The sequence below is a fragment of the Crocodylus siamensis genome, chromosome 1, assembly GCF_052110815.1.
Source record: "Crocodylus siamensis isolate JL-2025a chromosome 1, ASM5211081v1, whole genome shotgun sequence".
Lineage (NCBI taxonomy): Eukaryota > Metazoa > Chordata > Crocodylia > Crocodylidae > Crocodylus > Crocodylus siamensis.
Window position 1 is genome coordinate 339,344,370 of NC_143395.1, and position 12,373 is coordinate 339,356,742.

A 12,373-nucleotide genomic window follows, 5' to 3' on the forward strand; every position below is an offset into this window, starting at 1 on the left:
CACAGCAATCCTCAAATAAAATAAGGGGTAAACAAAACAACTGCAAAACCTGATGGCATTTCCAAATGCCCTTCCAATTTCTAACTGTTCTATCACCTCCCCATGATAAGCCTGTGGTCTCAGCTCAGTGGTTGGTAGATATTATCAAATCACCTCCAACCCAAAACTGGAAGTTGATGAATACCTTTTCAGTGTGAGGTGACTTAAAATGCTGCCTCTACCATCCTGAACACAGGATTTCAGCCTACAAATCCAGCCCTGCTGTAAACACGTGATCAACTGCAAAAAAATGGGTGTTTAAGACAACATTTTAATTTGGATGTAATCAAGTTACCCACTTACTAATTTCCAAAAAATGACATCAATGTATTTATTATAATTTAGTGAAAAAGATAGGTGAGTTATGCAAGAATCACAACAAAAACAGAAGTAGAAATGGTATCTGCAAACAAAAATGAAAGTTAAGTATACCCCATCTTACAGATGCTTTTTTTTTTTTTTTTTTTTTTTTTTGCAAAAGAACATTTCTATCTTGCAACATATTTACAAAGTACAGTGAAACATTTTCTGTTTTGAACACATTAAAAGCATGCCTCTGAAAAGGACAGCAAGAATACTCTGCATCCTTACATGCAGAGAAAAAGCCCTTCAATAGTTGCTTTTAAAAATCCTATCAGCCATTAAAAAAAGAACAACAATAAAAAACCTGCCTAAAATTATGCACACAGCAAATCAGTGTCCTAAGGTAATGAAGTCTAACAGGAAGCGACTTACATGTTTGAAAATAGTGTGTGCAGTCAGAGAGCAAAAGCTTATTCTTAGGCAAGAAACTATTATAACCCTCAACCTGCAAGATGCTAACTATCAGCTCTGATGCTAAGGAGAGCTGAGGGCATTCATCCTCTCTCAATACCAGATCCATAAAAGGAAGATAACTGCATCCATTCTGCAACTTTTTTCAATTGCTTCAAGTTTACGAATTATATGCTGCATGTTCTTTATAATAAAAGCCACCAAGCTGATGTCTGCAGCCTTCATCTTACTGCTACATAAACGGCTGCGCATTCTTGCCCCAGTGCCAGGGGGCGCTATCTGTGACTCTGTTCCCCCCCCACACTGCAGCCCAAGCCTCGCAGATGGCGTCTAGATAATAATGCTCCCAGCTTACAGCCATACAAAGCTTAGGCCTCATTGTCAGGCCTCAGTCACATACACATTCATACCGCCCTCCTCTCAGTAGGGCTTCTCACACTCCACCCTCTCACCAGGTCTCTTTCACACCTCGACAACTTGTACTGCCTTGCTACTTCTTGGAGCAGGCCCTTTAGGCCATAGGCTTTAGCTAGCTCATACCTTGGGTGGCAGACGTATCATCTTTTGGACCTCTCCCATGACCCTCACTGGGGTAGTGGCCAGCCAATTACTCAACTGGGTCTAAGCTTGCGCTGGCCCCTTCCGGGGCAACTCTATCCACTCATACATACTGGGCTCCAAGCCCTCTGGTTTTCCCCTCCTTGGGGCACCTAATCTTTGCACCCTCACCTCTGCCCCCTCACTGGAGCTCCACATCTCACACCACCCCCTCACTGGAGCCACAGGGCTTCCCTCCCTAGTGGGCTCAGGTAGGAGCAGTCATGCCTGGCCCCCACTCTTGCTCCTCAGGGTCTTGCACCCCACAGGGCTCAGGCGGCCGCAGCCATGTGTGGCCCCAACTACCGCCAATGTTACATGACTTACGCAAAGATAAGTGCTGGGCTTAAGGTGCCCCTACCCACCTTTCACCAGGGTGGTAAATGCCGTGGCATTTTCCTGGGGGCTCCCATGCCAGTGAAAGCCCCACCAGGCCACTCACTCCCAGCAGGGTGCAGTTTTAAGTCATGCCCAGTAGCCTCCAAACCATCCCCTACAGCTCCTGCCCTGCCTCATAGCCAGGTGATGTTACTACCTGTCCTGCCAGGAGAGAACTGCTCTATTTATATAGGCAACCAGAGGTCTTAAATGGCCACCGCAATAAAGCACCTGCTGGCTGCTTGGCTCCGCTCTTAAAGTGGCGGGCACCAACAGCACCCTGCCACACACCTTCCCCCTTAAAATAGTTCCTGGGGGATCTTTCCCCTGTTGCTCCTCCAAAGCAGGCTCCCCTCAGAGCCTGTGAAAACTCAAGTGGTGAACACCCCCAAAAGGTGCTCCACAACACACCTCCTCCCTTAGAATGACATTCAGGGGCTTTGCTTGGCTGCCTTCTCTGCTGGCTTTGACCCACACTACTGCAGCCCCTGCCACGTGGCAAGCACCCCAACTGTGCTCTGCCACAGCCATTGATCATAAAGGCTATGGACAGAAGTTACACATAAACCGATTTAAGCGATCAGAAACTGGTTTAAAGCTGTAACAGAACTGAAAATCAGTGCACATAAACCACTTTCAAAAAGGCGGAAACTGGTTTAAGATAAACCTGGTTGAATGCAGGATCAGACTTAACTGATTTGGGTCAAACCAGTTTATGAAACTTCCGTCCCAGGTCTCTTCCTGGTTCAAGTTAAACCATGGTCCCCCCAGCATCCCAGCATACTTTTCAGCCCTGGGCTGGGCTGTCTGCTCCAGCAGAGAAGGGTTGGGAGGGCAAACCCCTGCTGGGGTCTGGGGCCAGGAAGAGTAGTTAAACTTCCCTTGCCCCAAGTACAGAGCTGCTCTGCCCTGCTAAAAACTTACTGCTGGCTGTGACTGTGGATTACAAATTCAGAGGCACCTGGAAGCAAGAAAGAAGAAAGAAGTGATGAGCAACCCTAGAGTACTGCTGCTGTAATTCTGGACTGCAATTCCCAGAGACCTTGGGGGAAGCAGGAAGAAGAAACCAACACAGCCCAGGCTGGCTACATGCCAGACAGCCGTGCTCTAGCACCCTCCAGCAGGTATGTGGGAATATTTCCTGAATCAAAAGTAAAGGTCTGTCCTGTTGTTTCTCAGTTTAATCTTTGCAGTTTAGACCAACCTGCAACAAGTGAACTGATTCAGCCTCAGGCTTTTTGACTGTCTGTAATTAGACAAGGAGTCAAAATAGTTTGGCTACTTAACCAAAAGTGTATTTTTTTTCCAGAAGGATCAGAGATGTAAGCAAGGTCAGAAGTTCAGAACTGGAACTGTTTCTGGAGAGGCAGGAAATTTGAAATAGAGGTTATGCTAGTGATAATGTACAGGTCACCATCTGATGGGGTAGAGGGTCCATACTGCTATGACAGAGCTTTTCGATTTCCTGGCTTTTGAAGTTCCGTACTAGGTATATCTCATTTAAACTGACTTCAGTCAAACTGTTCAAATGCCGTCCACCTGTCAAAAAACTGTCCAATTCTTTATGTCCATGAATGCAGTAAAAGCCATAATTTCACAGAGGTGCTGATGACATCATAAACCATTGAAGATAAGCAGATAAATGGTTGTTTCAGTATTAAAATATGTCTTCCCTTCCAAGAAACATATATAGGCAGTAATTTTTAGTTCGGAGCATGTTTTTCCTTGCAATACATGAAGAACTGTTTCTATCACTAAAAGAAAAGAGACAGAGACAGAGAGCAGAACAGACACAGAGAGACAGACAGAGACTATAAAATTAAAGGCTGTGGCAGTGGCAAAACTTCCACTGACTTCTGTGGAACACGATCACACCCTGTTGTTTTTAAGCAGTTAGTGGTGTTTTTCCGAAGAGAGAGAACTAAGCTAGCATGAGCTCTGTTGTCTAAATAATATTCCAGACTCTCAAAGAAAATGAGCTTTGCTGCCTATAAGACTGAGTTAGAAGGGATAGCTTTTCTCCAGGCCTTGAAATTGTAACTGTGCTCCTCTAGACAGACTCCTTGTTTAAGCCTCTTAGCTCCTTGGTTTACCTATTGTGGAACTGTATGGCATTCTACAGCTGTGAAGTTACAGGGCATATTCTCAACTTGAGTGTAAATCATTATAGTTCCATTGACTACTTCCACTGTGCTACTTACAAAATATAACACAGACTGCATCATACTGGAAAGATGCACACGTGGGGACAGCAACATTCAAGGTTGGGGAAGAGAACTGATGCAAAAGAGGTAGCAAACTTCTATAAACTAGAAGTAAAAACACTAAAAGAACAAGGTTTCAAGAAAAGGAGCATGGAGCAAAAAGCAGGAATAACCGAGTTAAATCAGGTAAAACAGTATGTTAGCCAAAAACTAGATTTGCAAGAGGCAAGGATTTTTGTGAATTAAACCACATGGTTGAATGAAGTTAAACAAGCCTTTGAATGCAAGACATTTTTCATCAAGTCTATGCCTTGCCTTCAAAAGCTTACCTAACTTCATCCCAACTATGAACTTGGTCCAATAATAGATAACACCCACAAAAATTGTTGCTTCACACAGACATCTTGGACCATGACAGCTACAACACCATACACTCCAACACTACCAAAACTAGATTCTGAATGACACAAAACATTAATAGTCAAACAGTAGCTACATACAGTTCACAGCTGTGCTCCCCAAGCATATTTAATCATTTGTGCTGACTTCCGTGACAAAAATAATGTTTCTGTTGGCTTCTATTCCTGTTAGCATTATAGTACTAATATCTATGGAAATCTACACTAGGTTTCTTTTGAAATCATGCATCATCAACAACATTGCCCCATAAATTCCAAAAACAAACATTTTCTTTACAAGAGGACATATTTTTACACTGCAAATGCACTGAGTACACCCACATATTTCTCAACAAGATCAGTTAGTAATGATTACATGCCACCCAGATACAGCACAACCAGAATTTTAAATCCCACAATGTTTGCATTATTTTACTTGTAAACTGAGATACCACCCCCTAAACAGAATCATTATGGAACCCGAAAGTGCTATTTTTACAGAATTACTTTTTAAAATTAGGATCAAGTGGTGCATGTGTGTATAAATGAGCATCAACTGACAGTAACAAAAAATAAAATTAGGAAAATCGTATTATGGAAAGCTAGCTTTATTTTTTTTAAATTACCAGTTTGTTCAAAAGGTCTCATCCTATTTCAAAATGGGGAAAAACAAACATATGCAATCTATTCATAATCTAGTTATATTATGTTAAACTTAGAATTGTTAGCATTTCCAAGTAACATTTCCTGATTACCTATTATTTATAGGAAAAAAATAACTCTCGTCTGTGAGAAAATATTAATAACAACAAACAATTCTATCACAGAATATTTGCAGTTAAGAGCATTTTGGAAACAATATTCTCCTTTAATATATAGCTCCCATAGTGGGATTTATGCGCATCTTTTGAAGAGAATATAAATCCTCAGAAGTTATTTATAGAACACTTATATTTCATAAAGTAATAATACACAATTAGAATATATGGATGAAACTGACATGCAGCTGCATATAACCTTGGAGGGTATAAAAGCAAGTCATACATCAACATTTGTAATGACTTCTCAGATATTGAAGGAATACGATCTAATAACCAGAGAAATACTAACTTGCATACTTTTCTAACTATTTAGAAAAAAACTGAAAAAGAAATAATGTTGTCCATTTGATTTAAACAGTGGGTTGGGGGAAAATGAAAGACCACCCATCTCTTTTAACAATCCATTCCTGAATGACTTCATTATGAGTCTACAATTTTACTGTTGTGTGCCTTTGTTTAATATTATTTATATTATTTAAAACTAAGAATGGCAGCAAAAGACAGGCTAGGTTGCATCTGGACTTTGTTTTAGAACTAAGAGGTTCAAACGTAACCAAAATAAACTAAATTAAACCATAAAGTGATATTACGTTAACCAAGATCTGCATTGTGATGAGTTTTACCAAAACAGGAGTGTAAATCATTCTTTTCTGGCTTGTGCATCATCAACAGATTTGTTCTGTAAACTCTGAAACAACACAGACATTCCCTAACCAAATCATTAACACATGCCCAGCTCTTATTTCAAATACTTCACGCAAGACCCACTGCTGCTATGACACACAAATTAAAGAGCCCAAGTATTATGGCTAGGTTGAGAGAGATTCAAAAATAGGTGATATTTATTTATTTAGACATCTACAGATTTTCAAACAATTTGAAACCATTAAGTTGTATGGCCCCACCCTGCCTTCCACCGAAGCAAATGGTAAACCCCTTCTTAGCTTCTGTGATGCAAAAATTGCCTTTTACTTTTCAGACAACTGAAACATGCAATTACTAACTCCAAGCAGTTGGAATGAAGAATATGCTTAGGGGCTGTAAAGGCTCAGTCTACAAGCTAGTTTACATGACTACATGCCTCCATTACCATTAACCTTGTTCTCCTCCTCCCATCCTTCCCTCATATTGTTTATAACATACTCACTGAGTACTCCTTTTCCCAGACTGGACTATAAACTCTTTAGGCCAGAAACAGCACCCAGCATACTAGCATCTTAACTTGGAAGCTGGCATGATGGAAGAAATAAATAAAATGATAAAAATAGAATGGTTGATTTATATTTACAACTGCTGAATATACAGAAATCCGAATTCACCAGTTGCAGGTATAATTCCATATCAGTTCACTGACCCTGTTCAATTCTATGTTAGCCCAGAACTTGGCCCCAGATTTTCAAAGAACTGAAAGCCCTAAACAACATTATTAAAAATTAAGCTAGATTTCTGGTTTGTCTTTTCTACAAACAACACTCTTATTGTTAAACAAAATGCACACAGGTACATCATTGCGCCAATATGGAATCTTACCATGGTGCATGGGGTTTTATACAAGTACAGAGCTCCATTTGTGCCTATCCAATATTTCTTTCACTAAAACCCACTAGCCCTTCTGTTAGGAAACTGGGGTGCCTGGGAATTAACAGGATGTTAAAAATTAGGAGCTGAATAGAGGAAGAGGAGAAGGAGGAGATCATTCAAATGCATATTAAGCAAAACCTTTCATCACAGCTATCATTCATATAACAAGAGAAGGCTTATACAATTAGGCTGCTTACAGATATGAAAAGAAAAAAAGAAATAGTGCCTTACTTTAATCTTGGTGTGCTCCCATGCCAAGCACAGTACATGCCCAAAAGAGGCATTGCATTAGTTGGAACCGGCTCACCCAACAGCTGTACAGATCATGTGCTTCAGTGGGGCTTTTGGGTGCTTTTATCTAATAACTGATTTATTCAGTCACCTGCGAGATAAAAGCCCCCAAAAGCCCCACTGAAGCATGTAATCTCTACAGATGTTGGTTGAACTAATGCAACGCCTCTTCCAGTAAAGCACTTCCCCCCCCCACATCTGTCAGCAGCCTTATATTACACCACTATTTCTCCCTTTCGCTAAACACAGAAAGGAGCTGAAGCTATAGAACTTCATTAAGAACTTTACATTGACTTACCAAAAACAGATACTGACTTAGTTAAAAAATTCAAGCAAAATGAAATGAAAAGAATTACCTTGTTCCAGTCTAAAGCACAGGGAACGTTTTGCGGCTTCTATCTCAGGAGTTGGATGATCCAAAAAGTGTCTACACCACTGCAGGGGACTCATTGATTTCTCTTGGGGTATGAGGCTCTTAGTAGGTAAGACATACAACCTTAATTAAAATATACACAAATGTTAGCTATGCACATAAAAATGAACTTTAGTTTTGCAGTATTCATTTACTTTGGATAAGAATTTCTAACCACAAGAATCCTATGTAACTGCATCCAGTTTTGGGCGCCACACTTCAAGAGAGATGTGGACAACCTCAAAAGGGTTCAGAAGAAAGCCACTCATATGGTTAGGGGCTTGCAGGCAAAGGCCTACAAGGAGACATTGAGGGCCCTGGATCTCTTCAGACTCTGCAAAAGAAGGCTGAGAGATGATCTTGTGGCCACCTACAAATTCATCGGGAGGAGGGGCAGGGCAGGAAGGAATAGGAGATGCTCCGTTTACCAGGCACCGCTTAGAGTAACTAGGAACAACGGCCACAAACTGACAGAGAGCAGATTTAGATTAGACATCAGGAAGAACTTCTTTACACTAAGGGTTGCCAGAACCTGGAATGGGCTTCTAAGGGAGGTGGTGCTCTCCCCTACCTTGGGGGTCTTTGAGAGAGGGTTAGACATGTACCTGGCCAGGGTCATCTGACCCCAGCGCTCTTTCCTGCCCAGGGCAGGGGGTCGGACTCGATGATCTGCTAAGGTCCCTTCCAACCCAAATATCTATGAATCTATTAACCAGATTCTAGTAACTAAAAAAACCTCAGAAAACAAAATTAGAATATTCACCATACATATGATCATTTTTCCTTTGTTAGTTATAACTCTTCCTGCTAACTCCTTCTGCTGTCTTACCACTTGAAGTTCATTTTAGAGGATTTTAAAGATAATTTTTTGCATCATCTTGCTATTTGATTTGCATTACTTCGTAACTTCAGGCCCCAACCACAGATTGGAGGCCCCATGTGCTAGATGCTATATACATACAGAGCAAAGCCAGTAGAGTAAATATTGTACTTAATTTTGCATTTAAATTAGAACTTCATGTAAAAGTAAGAATTTAAAAGATGGATGTTAACAGTTTGGCCAATCATGTCAGAACGGATACATCATAAAACTAGATATTTTTATCATAGAGACACAAGACTGGAAGGGACCTCAGAAGGTCATCTAGTCTAACCCCATGATCAAGGCAGGGTCATCCCCAAATCATTCTAAACAAAAAAGTTTATCTAATCCACTGATTGTTAACCAAGATATGTGGCACCCTGGGATTCCATCAGATCCTTTCAAGTGTACCACAAGGTGTAAAGAAATTAGTGAGGTGTGAGCAGACAAGCACAAGCTCAAGCTTGTCCTTGACACACCAGGGTTCCATCCCCACTGCTTGTTCCTTCTATAAGGAGGTAAACACTATAACAGGGATAGGCAAAATTTTTTGGCTGAAGCGTCAGAAACCCACAATGTCTACCTTGGAAGGTGCCAGAGTGCCTACATACCGGAGCCCAGAGTAGCCGTTTGCAGCCGCCCAGCTACAGCTGGCCCATGGAGCCCCGTATGCTTGCAGCAGGGCTTGTAGCCTCCCAGCCATCTGCTGGGAGCAGCTTGGGCTCTGTGGCTGGCAGCAGCTGCTTAAAGCCCGGGCTGGTAGTGGTGTGCCGAGTAAAATGGTCTTGCGTGACATACTCGGCACACGTGCCAGGGGTTGATGACCCCTGCACTATAATATATAAATGAGTTTTGAAACTGGGTTCCGCTCAATTGATAAAGGGATGCCTCAAGTCCAAAATGGTTAAAAAGCATGGGTCTAATCTATTCTTAAAACTTCAAAAATAGACCTTACACACAACAACTAAGCATAATGCCCAAAAACATGAAAAAGCAGGGGGAGGTAAGCACTGTCAATGTCCCACCACTACAAAGACAGGAACATTTGTTAAAACATGCTCCAGGATACAATAAAGAGGATCATCTCTCTCCCAAATTAGCCAAAGATTTTATTTTTCCTATTGTTTGTTACATTCAGATTTTGGACATAATGAAAATCATTAGCTGGATGACAACATAGGTCCAGTTTCAGCAGTAAAAGGCAAACCAGAAACCACATGCAGAAGATACGTGGGAGAAGCCATTATATTTTTGCCTATCTTGGAATACATGAGGCAGCTAACTACGGAGAGATAATTTAAGAAGTTCCTCATCTCTTCTGCCCTTAAGTTAGGACCACAGTTTGTAGCTTTGTTGGAAAGTACCAAATACAATATAAAAGGATTTCATGGGCAATGTCTTGAAGTTGATGTCTACCCTGCCATTGAAGTCTTTGTGGATCTCAACATTTCACGCAGGTATCAGTTAGTCTGGGAAAATATGCATCGTCCTAGAACTGGTTAACTGAATGAGTTGCTGAAGATGGCTCTTGACTCAATGACACACTCCAGTTGTTTTTAATGCATGGTGTAGTTACAAACATACTCTTAAATCAGATATAGACACGGGGTAAAAAGACCCGTACCATGAAGCAAAACTCAAATAGAGAATACAAAAGGGCTTATGACAGGACAGATGGACTGTATGCTTCAGCTGATCACCAGGGATCCTGGTTCCACAGGTTTCAGATTAAAAAAAGTAACCCAAAATCTGCATTTTTCCATCATTAAAATAAAACATCACTACACACAGACACACACGGAGTTATAGCTCTGTTATCCAGCATGAGTGGGAAATGGGGGGTGCCAGTAATCTAAAAATGCTGGTTACCTGAGGCACAAGGGTTTCCAGCCACACGCAGAGCAGCAGCAGTGCAGAGTGGTAAGTGGCAGTGGTGGCATATGAGCTTTCCTCCCCCCCCACAACCACTTGTATCTGGCCAGCCAGCTGGAAGTTCTATCTAATATAAATGCCAGTTAGTAAAATAATGAACAACAGGGCTTTCAATAATATATTAGTGATGTTTCATTTTAAAATCACATAAAAATGCAGATTTTGGGTTGCCTTTTTTTTTTTTTTTTTAAATCTGAGAACTGGGGTTTTGGTTTTTTTAATAAGAGAAAACCAAAGTCCCTGCTGATCACTAAGGAGAGATAAGAGAATTGGCTCAAAACCTGCTCAAGTCACTTGTGAGGAATTGCTATCTACTGCTTCCTCAGTGACTTACATTTTGTGAAATAAATTGGTACTCTTGGTCCATTAGATGCTGGACAAGTGCCCTTGTGACAACTGGTGTCCTTGTTGGCAATCCCAGCACAGCTCAAGGACTGAATTTGTATGAGGAGAGAGCTGATCTCCTCTCACTTAATACTCACTCAAGCAACACATTTAACACTAAAAAATAAAAACCACAGTGGCACTTGTAAACATTGAAAAAACAGCTCTTAGCTCCCCTGCTACCTTGCGGAAGTGTTTTGAGATCACACATCTGGCCAACAAGTTCTAAATGATTTGATGTTTATGCAAGAAGTTGACAACAAAACAAGATTCTGACCTGCTACAATAAAAACGACTCATTTGGGTAATTACCATTTTTGAAGCAGTATTAACCAGTTAGGATCCAATGTTCGTAAGTCAGCAACTAGGATTGCACTAGCCTTGGACAAGGTCTAGAAAATCAATGCCTTAAAAAAGGAGCCTTAATGGATCATAAGAGGTATCAAAATGTATAGTAACTCTACAGCCAGTAACAAACTGACCAACGCAAATCACTGAAGATTTGTCCGTGAAGGAAAAAATGCAGACCAGTTGAATCGCTTTAGTCTTATTAGAATAATTTTTAAAGAAACTATCCTTGTTACTAATTCTGAGGATAGATATACATATGAGATAAATGGAAGCTGCATGCATATGTGTATGGTATGGTATAGTATTAGGATTGCTTCCAGGAAACAAATAAAAAATAATTAATAATAATGACTATGGCTTGCATTACAGCTACTTGAAATAATGATGATTTAATACAGCCCTAAACTGTAAACTTGCACACAACATTATTAAACTAAGTGGGTAAACTAACTAGACCCTCCTAGGGAACCCAGCCAGATCTAGCATAAGCAACATGTCAAGTTTGATGAAAAAACCAATTCTACCAAGCCATTTTCTCCAATAGCCCTTTCTGGGATAATTATTTGCCATATGAAAGGATCTCATAAGTCAAGTACAACAAACACTTGTGTCTTAACAATAAATAGTTATTGAAAATTGATGCTGAAGAAACAAACTTCAAAATGTAGGCCTAGTATTAAATCATTCTGTAATGTATAAATAAATATCCTAAAACATAATAAACATACAGGGCTGCTTAAGAACCTTTGCAGGTGACCAAAATAACAATATTTAAACATGAGCAGGGGTCAGCTCCAATGTGGACTGTTGTTACCACTTTGGATTTAGAAACTATGTGCTGAGGAAGCACAGCAGCACCGTGACTGATACCTAGTCTTAACATGAGCTTTTCAACACACTTTTGTAAATGGCTAGCATTAGGTCTTTTATCTTGCCACTTTAATAGCTGTGTTGCAGTTATGCCTATATGATTATTTCTACAGGAGAAGCTACATCTTCCAAGTTAGGTCTGTAGTTTTTGTTCGCATTTTAAGATTTCTGAATTAGCTGCAGGCATATGACTTTACCTGTGACAGGTTAGGATGTTAGGTCTGTGTTATGTCAAGGCTGACAGTAGTCTTACACAGAGTTTAGATTATGGAGTGTATGGAACGGTTTGGGTAAGAATGATCCTACCTCAGGCAGGAGTTGACCTAGATGCCCTCTGTCTCTACTTTTCTGTGATTCTATTAGCTTATAAGACACTAGCCAATTTCAAATCCCTTGCTTAGCCCATCCCCACCTTCAATTGTTTTTGTGTAACAACGACCAGTCAGTCATTCCTATGATACTGTTTTATCTTCTAGTTT

General features: G+C 40.6%; 1 protein-coding gene across 3 annotated transcripts in view; it reads right to left on the minus strand.

Moving 5' to 3' along the window:
- SLAIN1 (SLAIN family member 1) overlaps window positions 1-12,373 on the minus strand; it is a 107,433-nt gene that overhangs the window by 77,628 nt on the left and 17,432 nt on the right. For all 3 annotated transcript variants that reach the window (XM_090023854.1, XM_090023835.1, XM_090023844.1), the window contains exon 2: window positions 7,440-7,579. In XM_090023854.1, coding sequence (XP_089879980.1) covers window positions 7,440-7,533 — 94 coding nt within the window. In that variant the 5' untranslated portion in view covers window positions 7,534-7,579. The remainder of the gene's footprint in view (window positions 1-7,439; window positions 7,580-12,373) is intronic.